This window comes from Geospiza fortis, unplaced genomic scaffold, assembly GCF_000277835.1.
Source record: "Geospiza fortis unplaced genomic scaffold, GeoFor_1.0 scaffold104, whole genome shotgun sequence".
NCBI classification, from domain to species: domain Eukaryota; kingdom Metazoa; phylum Chordata; class Aves; order Passeriformes; family Thraupidae; genus Geospiza; species Geospiza fortis.
Genome location: NW_005054325.1, coordinates 4,480,607 through 4,499,277, shown reverse-complemented (window position 1 = coordinate 4,499,277; position 18,671 = coordinate 4,480,607). Strand labels below are relative to the sequence as shown.

Genomic DNA, 18,671 nt, shown 5'->3' with positions numbered 1-18,671 from the left:
GAAAAGACAGAGTGATATATATATATATATATATATACACACACACACATATATATATATGTAATGCCCAATCTGTGTGAGTTTTGTTTTGTGTTTATTTGGCTTTTTCTTTATTTTGATGTTAAGCAGCCTGACTGAGGTGCTTTGTGCCAGCAAGGTGAATGTTCTCAGGGAACTCGGCCAGTTCAGGTCTATTAAGGAGGTGTGCTCTCATTGTAAATTTTGAATGGCCTGAAGTTGAGACTGGCTCCAAGATGTTGAGTAGTACCTTTGGGTGTGCAGGTACTTTTATGGATCTGAGATGTAAATTTTCAAAGCAATGGGAGTAACTGCATGGCTTGTACGAAGTTTCAGCTGCTGATTTCTCTTTTCAGGCTGAGTTGCACCATTAATGACTGAATGGGCTCTGCTGAGAAGGCTTGTCCTGACACCATGACAGCTGATGAGTCCGAAGCTGGAGAGTTAGCTCTGGAGCCTCTCCTCACGTGCAAGCTATGTCTCTGTGAATATTCCCAGGATAAGATGACCACTCTTCAGGAATGCAACTGCGTCTTTTGTACAGCGGTAAGATCTGTCAGTGCCTTCACATTACAGAAGCAGTGTAATGGAAGATGGACAGAACTGTTAAGATGGGATTACTTGTCTTGTACAAGAAGCATGTGTTACACCCATGTTGACACAGGATGCTTTTCTAAAGAGCATTTGGTGTCTGCCTGTCTTGCCTTATTTAAAAGATTTCTCTTGTCATTTTACTTTTGGTGATTTGTAACTAATATATTCCCATAGCAAACACTAGCAAAATGTATAAATAAAAGGAAATAAGATGCAGTTTAAGAGTGTTAAACTACAGTTTGCATGCAATCTCAGTATTTACTTTTTTCTGAAGCAAAACCTTGAAATATCATAAGATATCTGTAAGCTTTCATTTCCCTACTATCCTTTTCTGAGTTCTTAGGGACCTTTAAAGTATTCTATGTAACTTTTAAGCACAATCAGAAAACCTAAACAAAAATGGCCTTTTGAACCTTTGCCTCTGTGCTGCAGAGATGTTGCTCAGGTCATGCATTGCCTATAGTAGTCAGTGGGGACTTTTTGGCCTGCAAATTCAGATAAAATAAAGCTGGTGGAAATGATAGAGGGAGAAGTTGAATGAGCTGATAAAAGCCCTACAGATAGTAGTACTCTTCTGGTCTCTTTGTCAGCATGGGAAAAATGGACCTTGTTTCTCTGGTGGTAGTGACTTTGATGTACCTCACTAATGGTAACTAAAGTACCTGACCTGAAAACAGGTCAGAAGTCACTGGAGGATGTTGGTGTGGTGCTTTTTGTTGTTTGTTTTTCGTTTGTTTGCTTGTTTTGTTTTTTGCGAGCTTTTTTTTTTTTTTAACTCTAGGATAAACATACTTAAAATTGTGGATAAACATCAAGCAAGTATTTTTAAGTTTTACTCTTGATTGTTTGAATTCATGAAGAAATTGGATATTTGTGAAGCCAGCTAGGGTGAGAATCGCTTCACTTACGCTGAATTCACGGTAGCTTAAACAGGATGAGAATCTAGATGCGTATTTCAGGAAACTAAGATGAGATTGATTAATATGCATTTCAACCTGAACTTCATGAAGTTTGTTTTCCATACTGACTTGCATAAAACATTTCTGTATTTTAGTTTGTAACAAAAGTTTGAAGAACACGTAACCTAAAAGGTAGATATGAAAATACTGCTTTAAATAAAAAAACTCCAGAAAATTTGAGAAGTTGATACTTTTACAGTGGTCCCACTCCTGTGCCAAGAACTCAGTGTCTCTGATTTAGTATTAATGGTACATGAACCTCAGTGCTAGCTGGGTAGAGTAACCCTCAGGGAAGCATGGGCTGCTGAGGACTGTGCCAGCCAGAGCTGGACTCTGCACTCCAACAAGACACTGACCAAAGGGAGAGGTCAGGGATGGCTGGGAGTGTTGTTGTGCCTGCATGACCCCTGTCAGTGCCACAGCTGCCATCACATCCATACACTCCTTCCCTGGCCAGCTCCAGGAAGAGTGAATGCTGTGAGCTTGGTGCTCCAGTGCTGTGACAGTGTCAAGGAAGGTGCAGTCACAGTTACTTGGCATCTGTGCAAACTTTGCTGACTTTGAACCAAGAGCCAGCCATGGGTGAGCCCGAATGCAGCTGGGAGAAGCCTTTAGACATGCTCTGTTTATTTCAGTGGGCATAATATGTCTCAATTGTGTTCATGCTCCCAAGTCCAGCGTTTGTCTGACTGTTGCCTGTGTCCCAACGTCCTCCTGATGGATGTGTCTGGGCTGACGCATGCCCAGACATGTAGATCTTGTATCCACAAAGAGGGCTCTGGAAATTCTTAACCTGGCTACATGGCTCTCTGTCTTGAAGCCAGAGCAGTTTTTGGGAGGCCATGAGAGTTCCATTTTTGGGCAGCCTCCAAAAAGCAGTGTCAGGAGCAGCTTGACATGGAGTGCCGAGACTTGCGTGGAGGATTGCTTGGGGCACAGCCTGCAGCAGCTCTACTGGTGTGCCATGCCCTAAATTTCCTCTCACCCATGCCAGGACATCTAGATACCTTCACACTACACTTAAGAAAGATTTTGGGGTAAGAATATCCACTGTGAGCTCTGGTACTGAGCACCGATCAGTTTTGCAGTTTTTCAGCTAGCAATGCTCTCAGATTGTATAGCTTATTCTTCTGTCACTAAGGGTAATTTTATGTATCCAGGAGTAGTATTAAACTTGAAATAGAAAAGGGCTTGACATGGAAATAATAGGTTCTGCTCCAATAAGCTGAAACCATTGTTTTTGTTAATTTTTTGTTCTGTTACATGTGAAGTCTTCTTTGTTTTTTTTTTTTCTTCCTAACTGTAATGGTGATGCTGCAATGATGATTATTTTTCACAGTATTTGATTTGTGGCTGTGGAAATAATTGAAAATAGTTACTATTTAGATATCTGTGGAGGTGAGGTTATATTTCCTTTCCATTTGTAGACTTTAAAACCAAGGCATTCAAACAACTTAGAATTGCGTACAGCTTTTTTTTTTTCAGCTTACAAACTCTTGCAATAGACAAAATACCCCATAAAAGCTGTGTTCTAGCCAAAGTAAGTAAACTTTGTAAAAGTAAAGTGCTTTAGCATGTGTATGTTTGCATTTTGGTGGAATGTTGCTAGTAGGGCAGGAGTTTTTCAAATAACTGTAAACATTTTTACTCTCTCTGTTGTCAGCAGAAAAAGCAGAGGGCTTGCAGAACATACTTGCCATCTTGGTAGCTCAGTCAGGTCTGAAGAGTCATGAGCCTTGTATTTTTCAACATGTGTTGCACTTGGCATAAGATTCCACTGCAGTGTGAGATAAAGCACACATTTGCACATCCCAGGAATTTGGAAATGGCTGTAGTGTAGTGTACCTAATGACTTGGTTTCACCATGTTTGGATTTATGTTAGTTTTGAATGAAGGAATGATCTCTGAAGAGGGTTGGGAAGAGATGTGAGATATATTTTCCATCTGTCTTGCATGTTATTTACTGGCACAGGGTTTGAGATGTCAAAGACAATGTGTAACAAACTGAAAACAGAAGATGCTTTCATGTGTGTTATTCTGTGTTGTTGGCACAGGTTTATGCAGAACTAGCATGATTCACCCTTCTTTTTTTCCCGAGCAAATTCTTTGTTGAGTCTTGTTCTTCTGAGAAGTGTGTGAGGCAACTGGGTTACAAAATGTGCAAAACAAATACCATGATGATCTAGCTGTTTGTTATTTTGGTGCACACAATGCAGTCCAAATGAGATTAAACTTCAGTGCAACCTTAGGAGAATCAGGAGTCAGCATGCAAGCCCAGGTAGCTTCTGTGCTTTCTTGTGCTTCTGCAAGTAGGCGTTGTTCCAAAGGCAACTGGAGAACAAGATTTTCTGCTGCAGCTGTGTATGACAGCAAGGGTAGGGCTAGGCATGGGCTCAAAAGGCTCCTTTGCTGTCATGGGTGGTGTGATGCCATGGACAGCCACCTGCCGGGGCCCTGGGGGGGCTTCAGCCTCTGAAAGAGGCTGCTGATGGCTGCTTTTACTAGAGGAGAAGAAGAAACTGTTAGAGAAATAGGAGTTTCTCTGTTGGTACTTCATTAACAGGAGGCTCTAAGGCTCCTCTGCTTTCCTTAATCTTTTCAAGAACAGCTGTGCATTGTCCTGCCTCCTTTGGGTGGCTGAACAGTGACATTTGGCCCTTAGTGCTGTGAAGTTTCAGATTGTTTGTGGAGGAGGGCACTGGGAAACTGGAAAAACTGATGTGAGGGGTCTTTGCAAAAAACATGGGCAGAAGAGTCAGAGAGCAGAGGAGACCAAGTAGATCAAGGACAAGGAGGAGGCAGATGACTAAAAGAATGGGATACCTGCTAAGTGAAACAACTGTGTATCAATAACCCACTGAAATAATACTTAGTAAAACTTACGAGCAAGGGGATATTTGGATTTGCCATCATCTAGCCAACACTGGGTTTTAGTATCACTTCTGTTTGTTTGTCCTCATTTTCAAGAAGGGGTTTGTTCTCTTTTTTCTCCCCATCCTATGAGACACCTTCTCACAACTGCAGCAGAACACTCACTACCTGCTCCTCTTCCTAAATATACCTTGTGCTGCAATGCCCCACTTACTTTATATAAAGCTCATCTCAGGTTGTTTTCCATTTGGAAGTGTTGACATTTGGGGTTCTTTTTTTCCTGCTCAACATTTGAAATGTTGCAGGATAATTTTTTTTCAAGTTTTAAACAAGAGAATTCCTACACCTGGTGATATTGGCACTGAACACAGAGCACTTCTGTAGTAATTTTGATGGTTTAAGAACTTCTTGCATGTATTTCTGTGCAGAGTAACACCAAAGGCAGAGTTGGGTTACCAAAAGAGTACAGATGTACCCATTGACTTTTGAGGGATACCACAATTCAGGAAGAGGGGAGTGCATGTTTCTGAAATCAGTAGAGGTGGCAGCCTCTGGATGGGTGGCCAAGGGAGGATGAGAGGAAGAGGGAGCTAATGTTTTAATGACAGCATTGCATCGATGCAGTTGGTGTTATTTCCATTTAACCAATGAAGAAATCTATGTGAAGTAAGTTGTCAATGCCTTGAAGTGCCACAGTAACTGAGCCAGACTGTGACATAAGCCTCATGCTCACATCTGTTTTTAGCTGTTAGTAAGACCAAGTTTGGCCTGACACGGATTTTTGGCAAGAGAAATTATAGTTGCAGCTGGTTCCGTTTTGTGAAGCGTGAGTTTCTCTGGTCCTGTTCTCTGGTCCTTTTCTGTTTGGTGGTACCACTTCATGGCAACAATTACCAGGAACCTTTCCTGCTTTTTATGAAAGGCTGCCAGGATGTCTTGGGCCTCATCGTTTCGTACAGTGTTTCTGGGCAGAATTCAGCATCACTGGTAGATATTTTGAGACAAAGCTGATGACAATATATTTCTCAGGTACATTTGAAGGATCCCATAAAAAGTAGACTCGTGGATGAAGAAGAGACAGTTATGTTCTGGTCCACTGTCATGTTTGCTTGGTGTTTTCACTTGGTCATGACAAAATTAAAGTCTTGTTAGTGATGTTATTCCTTCACTCATACTGAGCCATGAACTTGACTGTATGTTCTCTGAAGCTACAGGGGCATTTTTTCACTTTCTTTCAAGCATCTTTTTTGATAAGGCTCTTATGTGGCCTGCTCTTCTATAAATTTGATCTTCTATCTGTTCATTTATCACTGTATCAGGTCGTTAGCAGTTAAAATAGATTGGCAATATTTCATTGGAATTTTGCTTCTCGCTTTAAACTGTGCCTATCATAAGTTTATCTGTAGCAAATTAAGAGATTTCTATTTTTGTCTAAAAACTTTAATTGGAAGAGCCTCACTTTTTTTTCAAGTGAAGTGCAAATGCCTCCAAGCTAATTGCCAATACACTTGTTTAATCTAGTTTTAAGACCTTCTGAGAGATACTTGAGGAGTTTGAGTACCACACATTGAAAGTGACTGATCCATTTTGGTGATGGAACGTGGAAGTGCAGACATCACAGCAACGATGAACATATTATTAAACATTATATACATCTGCCATAAACACTATGAGTACTGTCTAGGGGGGTACATTTATCTTAGTACATGTTTGATTAGATACTGGGTAGATCAAGGTGGTTAAATTTAGAGTTCTGACGTGAACTGTCTCACCAAAATTAGTAATACTAGATTGTGTACGCACTAAAGAACAGGTAACATTTCTAAAGTATAAGAAATAAATGAATGCTATGTCTCACTGAATAAAAAGTACATAACCATGGCCCAGAACTAAAATAAAAACTGAATGCCTATCTGTTCAACTGTTCTGAATCATGAGGCACTCTGGAATGTCAACTGAAAGGTGAAGTATTCTCTCCATATACAGTATTTCTGCACCCTGCTCCCAAACCTGGAGTTTGTAAAAAACCCTAGGCTAAACAAAACCCAAACCCCAAACAAACACAGTTTTGAGAAGATCTTTGGAAGACAGACTTAACATAGGAAATAATTCCTGTGGATTTTAAGAGGGACACTTGAGTTTTTCCTTTTTTTTTTTTGAATGGAAATTGTCTTCAAGTTACATGTTAGGAGAAAGACCTTGTTTTGGCAAGATGCCTTCAATCATATTGTGCATTTTCACATTTAATGTAGATCATGGCCTAGTACTGTCTGGGAAATACTGTAGATCTGTTCTTTACCTTTCCATAATTGCATTAAAGACAAATACCCTTACTTGTCCTGTACCAACTGCTGCACGGTGGCTGGCAGCAGTATTGGTGGCATTTGACAGGAAAATAAGCCAGTGTTTTCTGTTTCTTTTTTCTTTCTAGCCCTCCCTCCATGTTTCTTAATAAAGATACCTGTTCAGTTTTGTTATATTACATAAGGGGTTTCTTTCATGTTTTTGTATCCAAACTAATGAGGCTGCATTTTGGGATCTGAACAGTTGCAGGCAGGTCAGAGAGGAGCAAGGTAATGGAACGTGTCCAGGTACTTGAAAAGCAGTATGTAGGAATGATTGAGATCCATCTTTTGTCTTTGATACATAACTTATCTGAAAGTGGATTTGAATGGAAACTTCAGATTTCACAGTGAAAGGGATATAGTGCCTTTGTCACATCATTACCTAGCAACCTAATGCTAAAGTTACACTTTGAACTCATTTTTATTATAAAATGCAGAACTGTTATGATCCCTTTGCAGAGTAAATACATAACCAAACAAACATCTTTTTCTTGGTAAGTACATTAAGAATAGCCTCTCTACAATATACTTTTGGAGGAAAAAAAAGTTGAAGTTAGAGCAGCATGCAGAAGTGTTGAAATAAAAAATCCATTAATAGCCTGAACAGAATTTTCATTCTTAGGCTCAAAGCTGACCATAGAAAGCACTTCTGTTTATTATTGAAGAAGGAATCTTTTACATTACTAGTTCGTGCATTCCTTGATTAGACTTTTCAGTGTATTTTTAAAGATGACTCCATCATGTTTCAATGTACTCTTTCAACAGCCCCTTAGCTCCAGGAGGGGAATATTTACTTGGGGAATTTGTAAGAATTTGCCCGCTCCGGCAGCCACTGAATAGATGATCTCTCTGTCAAAGTGCTAGTGCACGAAGTGAAGTCTTCTTTAAAAAACCCCCAAACAAACAAACAAACAAAAAACCAAAACCAACCAAACAAACAAACAAAAAAAAAACCAAAACCAACCAACCAAACAAACAAAAAAAAAACAAACACCAAAAAACCCTCATGAGTAGCATTTTGTGCAATAGGTAACTGGATATTGATCTTATTTTTATTAAATAGAGGAGGGTGATGGCCTGAAAGACAAAACCAGCATAAGAGGAAAAAACTCTTGCCCCAAAACGCTTAGACAGCAAATTATTGAAAAAAATGCCATTATACATTATGTATCTCAGGCAGAGAAAAAAATACTTGTAGTCCTCTTTTGACTGAAGTTGTCAGTAGTCCTGCGTGAGCAAAACATGCTTCACAAAGCTAGATGAGCAACAAAACATTCTATTAGATGTACAGAGTTTTACTAGTGGAATTATATTATCACATTTGAATTGATCTCTCTTGCTTGAATGCCTAAGGATTTTATTATGTTTCCCAGAGCACAGATATGTACATGATATAGTTGCTCAGTGGGCAAAATCTGAGTTAACTGATTAGAGCACACTTACAGGTATGGGAATTAAAACTCCTTGTGTTGGTGTCTGCTTTTTATTTGAGGGGTGAACATAATGGAGTCAAAACTCCAGTGTGTGATCTGTAGTCAGCAGGACCTTGGTCAACTTTTAGTTTGTTGTCTCAACCATCCTGCCTTGGCTATGTGACACATTCATGGAAACTTTGCTGGCTCTGGCCATGGAAAGTAAGAGGATGGCATTAATGTCACCTCAGGCACAGATCCTGTGTTGAGGCCACTCCTGCCACTGACTGCTCTCCGTGCTCAAAAGTCACTGTACTGCAGGAAATTGGTGGGACAGTGTAGCCCAGGGTGTTGAGATCTCATGATTTCTAGGATGTCAAGATTAAGACCCTTTCAGGAAGTGCTTTTTATCACAGAAGGCAGAGCATCTTGATTTTCCCTTCACTTTGAAGGGTAATTAAGTAGCATATGTACTGTATGCAGTTTTCCTGAGACACTGCTGAGTTTTGTAGACAAAATGCCCAAAAACTCTTGCCATTTTATGTCTGTAATAGTGTATTCTCTAAAGTGTGGGAGGACACACTGCTGAGAAGGTCAGTCGTGATTCATTATACAGACATGGAAACATCTTTTCATCACGTTTTTGGCTTGCATCTTTTCAGATACTCTTAGTTGCCACTTCTCAAGTAGGCAGCTAAATTAGTAGCTGAGCTGTAAATAATGGTAAAACCCCTCTGAAAACAGTTTCTCTGCAAGATGGAGGCATATTTTAAAGTTTTAGTGATTTTCCGATGTTTCTTCTTTGGTGCTAAGAGGGAACAAGAAATTCACATCTTCATTCATGCCCATACTTTGGTAAAAAGCCTAATCCTTCAGCAATAAATATTAAATGCTTCCTTCAAGTTTCCCAGCAACTTTAAGCCCTTCTTGTATTGCACTCAAAGCACCTTCTCCAAGCACAGAAAGTCAAGACCAAAAATTTCATATCTATAAAAATGATTTAACAGAGAGATTTTCTGGAAGATACTTGAAGATCCATGGCACTGCACAGCCCAATTACATAATCTCTCCAAGTTGAAAACACAGCGACCTGTAAAAGAACCTCAGAAGGTTGGTTGGCCACTTATGTTCACCTACAACCAAGCAGTGGGTTAGAAGAGAAGAAGAATCCGGATCATTAGCAATCCCCAGAAACCTTTGTTCTCCTGGCTTGGTACCCCTAATGACTTAGATACTGCATATGGAAAATGATTGGAAAATCTATACTGCAGATCGAAGCTCCTTAAGGGATTCGTGCCCATCCTTGTATGAAAGCATAATCGTCAGTGCTCTGAGCTCCTGTCCTGAGAGTCTAAATTAAGAACAAGCCTCTGGGCTGCTGCTGGGCCTGCAGTAACTTCTCAGGCTTTGTCCTCCCTCTGTAACCACCTGACCTGAGCTGCCCCCAAAATACAAATCCACTGTACCGTGCTGTCAAAACAAATTACTAAATATCAGGCGGCACCACAGAGGAGACAGAAGCCAGGATCTTAGCAAAAGTAAAAGGTTGCTCTCTCATGCTTGCTGAGGAACTAAGGCAGCCTAAATGCTTTGGTGGGAAGGAAGAATTTGCCCTTCACCAAATGCTGCCCTGAGACTTGATCCAGAAAGTAATCAGGTCTCCCATGAGGAGATGAAGTGAGATGTAAGGAGGTTCTGCCCACGGATTTAAGAAGTGCACTCAACACACTGCAGCCTGTGCAGGCCTTGGGGAAGGGACTCTGAGGGCAGAATTTTCTGTTTACATTGTTTGTGGAGGAGGCTGTGAACAGGTACAAAACAGGGAGAAAATCTGTGTAGGGAGTGAGTACTTGCTGCCCCATTTCTCCTGTGATACGTGCTGAAGCATGTGGGCAATGCTCAGTGCTTACTGAATATGGAGCTGCAGGACAAGGTCACCCACAGCCTCCATCTGCATCAATAACAGCACTGGGAGCCACCCTGGGCTCTGGGGATGCTTTTTTTGGGCTTTCCCTAGTCACCTGCTGCCTCTGCCCAGCCCCTGGTGGCAGATGTGGGCACGGCCCTGGCAGCTCCAGTGTCACCAGGAGCCCACTCCAGGCACCACTGTGGTTCCATACCTGCTTCTGTTTGCTGCTCACTGCTCTGTGGGGAAGCTGCTGTGCCGGGGATGCTTTGATCCCATGGGTAAACTGACTTTGTAAAAGCACTGTGCCTGGATGCCTTTGGGAGCAGTGGGCGAGAAGATGGAACAAGGCACTGAGACTGCTGTTGGAATAATAAAAGAATGACTCCTGATTAAATCTGGGTTTATAATCCCTAGGGAGTTAATACTGCCTTCAGTAACTGACATGATTTCTTTTTTGCTTTTCACCTGTGAGTATCTCCCTCACCTCCCACACACTACTTGCACCATCAATTCCTTACAACCTGCTCAGCTGCTTTCTTATAGGGGTGCGTGCTGGATCTGAATACATTAGTTCTTAATGAGATACACATATAAAGCTTACCAGTTAGGTTATACTCCAACATTCTTCCAAGAGAATACACTTCAAATATTTACAAATCAAAAACAAGTTAATTTAAAATGCCAGTAAGTTAAGATGATTCTACTTGCTTAAGCTAATATCTCTATAGCTCATCAGAAGTCAACAAAATGTAGATGTGGAGATTTCAGTAGAGAGACAGAATAATAAGGAAATCTCATTTCCATTTGTAAGGGTCCTAATTATCCTGATGGTTTAGAGGGAATCAGTTTTCCAATAAAAAATACAAATGGGGAAATTTCTTTAATCAGAGCGCAATATGCAAGGCCTTCTCAGAATAGTCCAGACTAACAGAGACTTGAGTTTTACATGCCTATAAATAATAAAAAAATGTTTTTTGAAGAGTCTAAGGCTGCCATACTCAGAAGGGCTGTGATTTCCCCATCACTCACCTATTAGCTTTTGAACACAGTGCCTCTTCCAAAAGTTGGCAGAGGGACAGAGGTCTCAAAACCCTATTTCACTTTGACATATTTCTTGAAAATTGATGGGGCAGTAGTGAAGAAATCTGCACTACTGGGGAGGAGGTTTGTAATGTGGGCATGAAATATAAAACTGTATGGAAAAAACTACATTAGTCCTACTTTTCATAACATGTTTATTTTCATTTACAGTAAACATTGCAAGCTGATACCAAAATCTGTGAGAAGTCCATGCTTGTTCTGTTAATGGTGACTTGCAATTTATTGTATGCTTTGCCATTATTTTGAGGAGACTTTGTTGTTTTGTTTTCTGTAGAAGTGACCCTACTTACTTACCTAGGCAATTTGGAGGAACCGTTCAAGCACTGTTCTTTGGTCCATTGCATGAGTTTTGTGCCATGATTTTACTGAAGACTCTATAATATGTGTTTTAAAGACAAGTTGAATATATTTGAAACTGGCATACCAAATAAAGTGTTAGGAGAGTAGAGGGCTCTTTGAGCTTGGAGGGGAAGCCTGCTGTTTTTGTAATGGAACAATTTGGATACATTCATAAAGTGGCCTCCATGCTGGAGATAGACTTTGGATAGAGTAGAGGCTGATGATAAATTGTAATAAATTATGGATATTATTCGAACTGTGGGGGGGGCGGGGTTGAGGGGGAGGAAAAACTGATAGCTGCACATCTTCTGGGGCACATTATAACCTCCCAAGCAGGTGCTAAACCCCCTTCCTCTTTTGTGCAGCTGAGAACAGTGTCTTTCTTGTAAATGAGTTCTCCTACAATGGCGACTGCTGGATGAGAGTCTGAATTAAGAATACAGGAGGAAAAATGAAGGCACAAAGCCTGTTTAATTAGGATAAAAGATACTCACCCCTGCCAAATTCTCCAATCCCAGTTTAGCAGAGCATAGGAGTTGTTAGGGCTGAAAGGTCTGACTTGCTGACTTAGGTAAATGCAATGCTTGGCAGATGAAGTCATGCATAATTAATTGTTCTTTGTTGCATTCTTTCCAATGTAATGACTTGTAGCATTCACACTTATAGTAATTGATGTTTGCTGTGTGCTGGAGCTTCAGGACAGCCAATTAAAGTGGTGAAGGTGGGAACTGCACAGCATCTCTGACTTCTGGTTGTTACCAACATGTGGGCTATAACATTTTTTTTCTTTTCTTCGCTTGTTTCTAGTGTCTAAAACAGTATATGGAGCTGGCAATTCAAGAAGGTTGTGGTTCCCCTATCACATGTCCAGACATGGTATGCTTGAACCATGGGACCCTACAAGAAGCAGAGGTATCTATACTTCTCATACTTCTTTCTCTCCCTCTCTTCTTTTTTTTTTTTTAATGTATATCCTCCAAATTTCTTTATCTGCATAGTAATAAATGGAATCATACAATTTTTCTTCCCTTTAATTACTTTTAATGAGCTTTTGGGAAGAGGCCTGACTGACAAGAGGTGATGGAAACAAACAGATGTTTTTCAGGGGTTTTGCTCCTTTTTCCCTCCCTCTGTGCCTTGGGGGAGAAGTTCCCTTGGCATCTGGACAGCCTCTGAATTACCCATGCAGGTGACTTAACCAGAATACCCTGTATTCCAGAATTGCTGAGCCTCCATTAGCCTGTCAGTTCAGTCAGATTTAATTTGACTGCAAACACTGAAATTCTTGCATCTTTCTTAAGAGCAAGAACTCAGATTGATGTTATGCAAGGCTGGAATTTTCTTGTGTTTGTTGATCTTGGGCTGCAACAACCAATTTGCAGTCCAATCTAATCATGTAGGGCTCTATAATTATATGGAAAGATACCTGCACAACACCAGGTAGAAGTAGGTCTTAAGAGATATGGAAGGTGTCTCTTGGGATACACCCAAGGGATGCTTGCTCGCCTGCTTTGTGAGGTAGGAATGTCCCTGCTGAGTCTGAGCATACAAGTAGGACAAAAAAAAACCCTCCAAAAAAAACAGGGAAAATAAGATGGCTAAGGGATTTTGATTAGTTTTGTGCATTCTCTCAGCATTTGAGGAATAAAATCAAGGAGAATTAGATCTCCATCCTTGAACTGAAGAAGAGAAGTTTGTCTTCTGGATTCTCTTGAGCTCTGTGCACACAGATGCATAACTATGGCAGAAGTATATAATCCTATTGAAATGCCATCAGTGACAGTGTGATTCCCAATACCAAAAATAACCTTTACTCCAGAAAGAATTCTGGACCTGCTCTCTAGCATCCATTTGAAATATTGTGCTTAGTTGAATCAGGTCATGGGACTTTCAGCTATGTTTGTTATGGTGTGCAGGCATATCATGGAGCCTTTTTTTTGGCTGAATCCAGCTATTGTGAAAGGCAGCCAGCTGTTTCCCTTTCTCCTCTTTCTGCAGAGATACAGAGAGGGTGTAGCAATGTCCTTCCACCCACTGCACCTGATTGGAGGCATCTAGCCTTTATTGAAAATGTATTTTTAAAGGAAAATTACCAAATGACAGGAAGAGTTCTGCTCTGTTCAACCAGGGTTATAATGCTATAGGAATTAAGAAATATGTATTTCCCCTTAGTAAAGGAGACTCCAGGGCCCTTTCATAATGGACCACTGGCCTAATCCTTGGGTGTTTTTTGGACTGGCAGCAGAATGACTAAACAGCCCAAATGTACACTAGTGTCCCATGGATGACTGAATGTTCTGACACTCCCTTTTGGCAATGTGCTTGAAACACAAGCCTTCTACTTGAATAGCAAACAAATCCCCAGCCTGGTTAAAATTGCTGCTTATGTATTTTACCAAATACCTGTTTCTTTAAGGAAAAAAAAACCACCCAGAAAAACAGTAGTGACATAAAGAATAAACTCACTCCATTCACAGTCTAAAAGAACAGTATGTAAACTACATATTTATGTATGAACACTCTCTATTACTTTTTTTTTCTCTATAAATAAAGGCTGTTCTTTGTGAAAATGTGGCCTTTTAAAACTATTTCTTAAAAAAGCAGAGCCTTATCAGATGATACAGAATGTGCTTAACTAGGGCTATTGTTTGGCATGGAAGCACTATTTATAGTTATAGTTATTCCTTACATTCTCAAATTCCTGGTGTAAAAGTAGGAGGTTTCTCACCTCTGGGGGTCTGGATTTTTTTTCTCAGGCTTCTGGCAGGACAAGGTTCCTCACCAGGGCCATGGTGTGAGGAATGACACATTGCCTGTATTGTGGGGAAAAGCAAAAATAAAAGGTCCTTTTTTTTTTCTCCTCTGAGGTAGTATCAATGTTTTGAAAAGGTATATTTTTCATGCCACATTCATTTCAGACTATGCTGTGACTGCTGTTCATCAGGTACTGTTACAATTTGGAGAAAAAAATAACAGTTCAAACTGTCTTTGTCATGGATGTGTTGCTAAATTGGGTCCTATACTTTGGGCTAAATGCACCTCACTATGTTAGCTAAAGCAGTTGTTTTGTTTGCTTTTTTAAATGCCTTTTGCCATAGTCTGCAAAAGGGAGATAAATGTGAATTTGGGCATAACCTGAAGTGAAGGAAAGCCTCTTCATTGGCTTCAGTGCATTTTGGATTGACCTTTCTTCAATAAGGAAGCTGAACAATTAATAACAAAGCTTATAGGCATATATAACACAGTATAGCTATGAACACAGTATAGCTTTGAAAGTTCATCTTCTCCCTCTCAAGGTCCTTATTCAAGCTGTTTAACATTCCTTCAGTGCTTTCCAGTGATGTGTTTGTCTTCACTTAGACAAATCAGAATTAAGTCCTGTTTATTTTCTCAGTAAAATTCTGAAGAGTTTGTCTAGTTTGGTGCTAAATTACTAGAGCCTTTTCAAAGCTCTTGCCTTGCTTCTGGTTTGTGTTCTTCTTCAGTTGCTTTTGGGGGATGGAGGGAGGGAAGAACTCTGGTTAACAATTTAAACACAGAATAGAATTTCTTCTTGTATGTCTCATGAAGAAATGAGCAAGTGTGAATAGTAGGAATGTGTTTCTCTAAAACAGTTGAATATTTAATTGGTGCTTGGGGAATAAACTGCTTATTCATAGAGTATAGGAGATGTTGGGAATTAAGTCTTTACTTTCTGAGGTCCCTCTGGACCTCAGAAAAAAAATGTTCCAGGTTTTTTGATCTTAAAATGCATAAAGTAAAAAGGCATTTGAACTAGAAAATTATACTTTCCAGTACTTTGAAAATACGTTTTCTGAAACCCCTCTGGCTTGGGTGTCTTTTTCCTTCAGCAAAATCTAGTTGAAACTGGTTTATTTCCCAGTAGTTTTTTTGTTTTGACAAATAGTGCATTTGAACAGAAGGAACTGTTCCACTGAAGTGCTTGAAATGAAGTGCAATCCTAGGTCACATCTTGACCTGTTGCATCTAGATAGCAGCTTGTAGTATAGTTGTCTTGTAGTAGAAATAAATGAGGGGGGGTGGTGGTAAGGCAGTGGTTTTGGCTACAGACTCTCTTTCAAATAGCTGGTTACACAGAACAGGGGAAGTTCAAAAACAGTCTTGTTAAACAAAATGTTTGCCTTTTCAAGCTCCAGTGGCACAATAAACAAAGATTACTTGGATTCCTTCCTGGAAGCAGAAGGTAGAAGGAACATCTTATGTTAATACAGTTCTCTTTAAACATGCAGAATTCTTCTGTCTAGAATATTCCTGTCTCTCTTGGGAACTTGCTCCATTGATTTAATTGGACCAGTTAATATCGCTAATCTAAATAAGGGGTAATTTATCATGGTTTGAAGTTATTTTGCTTGGTGTGAATCCAGTCACCAGTGTAAGCTATGAATCAGGGTAAATCTCCACTGCATACAGGGATTTCTACTGTAATACTCACTTGGATAATATCTAGGGCATTGTGCTTTGCTGTTTCCGATTCCTGTATTGTTCTGGGGTTTATAACATCGATGCAGTGATCCATGTATACATAATCTGATTTGGATTAAAACTGTGCAGCAGTCAGTAAAGGAGGCACTGATTTGGGTTCTTAAGTTTGTCCAGAATTAGCCCTTTGCATGCAGTGCAGGTTCTGCTTGTTGCCCTCTGTCTTTGTAAATCTGTGATCCACACCAGTGCCAGCCTGACAGAGGGTTGTCAGCACTCTGTAATGCAGTGCTGAAATAGGACAGTAACCCAGATCTTAGAATTCTTAATTGCCTTATATTCCATACCTAGCCAAACACAAAATCCCACTGGGACTCAGTCTAAAATATCAGTTTTATTTTTAATTTCAAAATTGGTTTATGCTTTGCTGCAGAAGAGATTGAAATGGTAAAATGAGAAGGAATGTGAGAAAATGTTGCAGGCCGACCTATCTTTTTCAGGGTCAAAATAAAAATTTTTGTTCTTCTTATTTACTTGTTTTTAAGTAAAACCTAGGGGAGCAAGTAAGAGAGCCTTAATTTTGTTTTATTTGTCACTAAATAAGAGAAGAGCTCTTTAATGGAGAACATGAATAATTTAGTATTTCATTATGAGTCTAGTGAGCATGGTAGCTTGACAAAGAAAGTTGTGGGTGTAATTTCTAACAGCATAGAGACTGAGCTCCCATACCCCTTTCAAAAGCAAACCATTGCCCCTGTTGGAACCGTTCTACACTGCTTGCAAAAGAAGACAATGCCTCTGTGAGTGGGGCCTTGGCAGAGGTGGGCAATGCCACCCTTTGCAAATTCTTCTGCCACTGTAGGATCTGCCCTTGCTGCCTGTCTGCTAAAGTGAGAAAGTTTTTTGTTGTGCTGAAATTCCCTCCCTTAGCATTATCAAAGTTTGATTCATAAGGGTGTGAAAGGAAGTAAGATCTATTCAATTTGCTTGATTGCCTCCTTGCATGTCCCTTGAAAGTCTGAGAATAGGTGGAGTAGTGATTTTCCCTTTCCACTGTGGTAGCCAGTATTTAAAGACAGGGGAGTTGTTCTTCCTTGGGTCCTGGTTACTGCACTGCCTGGAAAAGTTTGCTGCTGTGTACACTGAACTAAATTATTTTGAACCATTTCAATTTCCTTTCTTTGCTCTTTTGTCTCGTGTAGTAGCAGGGACCCTGGTTATTGTGACAGATTTCATGACATGATTTTTTTGGATGCTTGACAAGGATCCAGCTGGAGCCCTTTGTGGTAGTAAGCCTTCAGAATTTTGCTTTTGTCCATCAATATTTTTACTTCAGGTGAATGCTGTTGTTCTTAGCAATAGCTCGTGTGTCCTTGTGCTGTATAGCAGGAGGATTTTAACTGCAGGTATTGCTTACAGGGTATGGGAAATAAGAAAACTTACTTCAACTCCTAACAGCCTGATAAGTCTTAAATCAAGATATTTTCAGGAGAGGAGTGTTCTTGCCTGTATTTTTTTAAATTAAAACCTCCAGTATTAAAAAAAAAAAAAAGACAAGTTCATCAAACTGTCCTCTAGCATTTCTTCCTACATTGAATAATTTCATAGCATAGAATAAGAAAAGCCTGTTTTCTGGTATGCTCATGGTCTTCCACTTTTGGCTCTTTGCCATCTGCTGGGTTGCTGGTTTGCTGCCTCCCCAGATTTCCATGCCCTGACCAGCCCGGAGACATGAATGATTGCATAGGAGAGGTGTTTGGGATGGACAGACACCCAGGTGGGGCTTGAGAGGTTGTCTGGAAATGGACATTTAGACTGATGCCAAGTAGGAGGAGATAAACACCTAATCCCCTTATTGTCCTTACCACTGTCCTTCTTGATTAGGTATAAATAAGATTAAAAGTTCCCTGAGGAAAAGATTTGCTGTTTTTTATAGAGACCTGATATTCATGTTTGTTTGTTTTTTCAATTAAGTTTGCACATACAGCTTTCACGTGGCACTGAATTCAGGTAACAGGAATTTGTGCATTGTTTTCCTCATGCCTGAAGATACTAAATGTGTGAGAGGCTTTGGCTCAGCACCTCTCAGGCTGACCTGTGTGTGGGTGCCATCAGGACCTGGCCTTTCCAAGCCTGTGGGCATCAGTGGCACAGGGGATGAGCTCCATGTGTCCAACACCCAGAGCTGCACGCTGAGCTGTGAAGAGGATATGTAGGAAAAAGAGTGGAGTTGAGTGAAGCCAGTGGGGAAAGCTGGCATGGTAAGCTCAAGTTTTCCCCAGGAGAATGGGAAGCTTTCAGCACTGCCTCTGCTTCCTATTGAAATCTGTGTTAAGATGCATAACTCTGCTCCCACTGTAATCAAAAAGGCTGATTTTTAATACATGGGAAATTCTGGGCTCAATAGAACTGCTCTTGAAAAAACTGTTTGTTAGAAGTAAAAGCAAGTACAGGAGGACCCCAGCCAACTAAACAATTCACTCAAGTGGCTCTTACAGCATTGAGACTCACTGTTTTAATTTAGTTGTAATGAAGGAAAATTTAAAGTAGTTGCCAGTGCTCACCCAGCTAGAGAAATGCAGATGACTCTTTTCATTTTCCAAACTATTTATATTTGAAGCTGCCCTGGGGAGGAGTGGGTAAAACTGAAATGATGTGTCATTGCTGAAATTGCTAAACTTCA

General features: G+C 40.2%; 1 protein-coding gene across 2 annotated transcripts in view; it reads left to right on the top strand.

The window, feature by feature from the left end:
- Nucleotides 1-18,671, top strand: part of RNF144B (ring finger protein 144B) — a 90,340-nt gene that overhangs the window by 60,364 nt on the left and 11,305 nt on the right. For both annotated transcript variants that reach the window (XM_031056978.1, XM_005420968.2), the window contains 2 exons: nt 375-564; nt 12,356-12,460. In XM_031056978.1, the coding sequence (XP_030912838.1) occupies nt 400-564; nt 12,356-12,460 (270 nt within the window). In that variant the 5' untranslated portion in view covers nt 375-399. The remainder of the gene's footprint in view (nt 1-374; nt 565-12,355; nt 12,461-18,671) is intronic.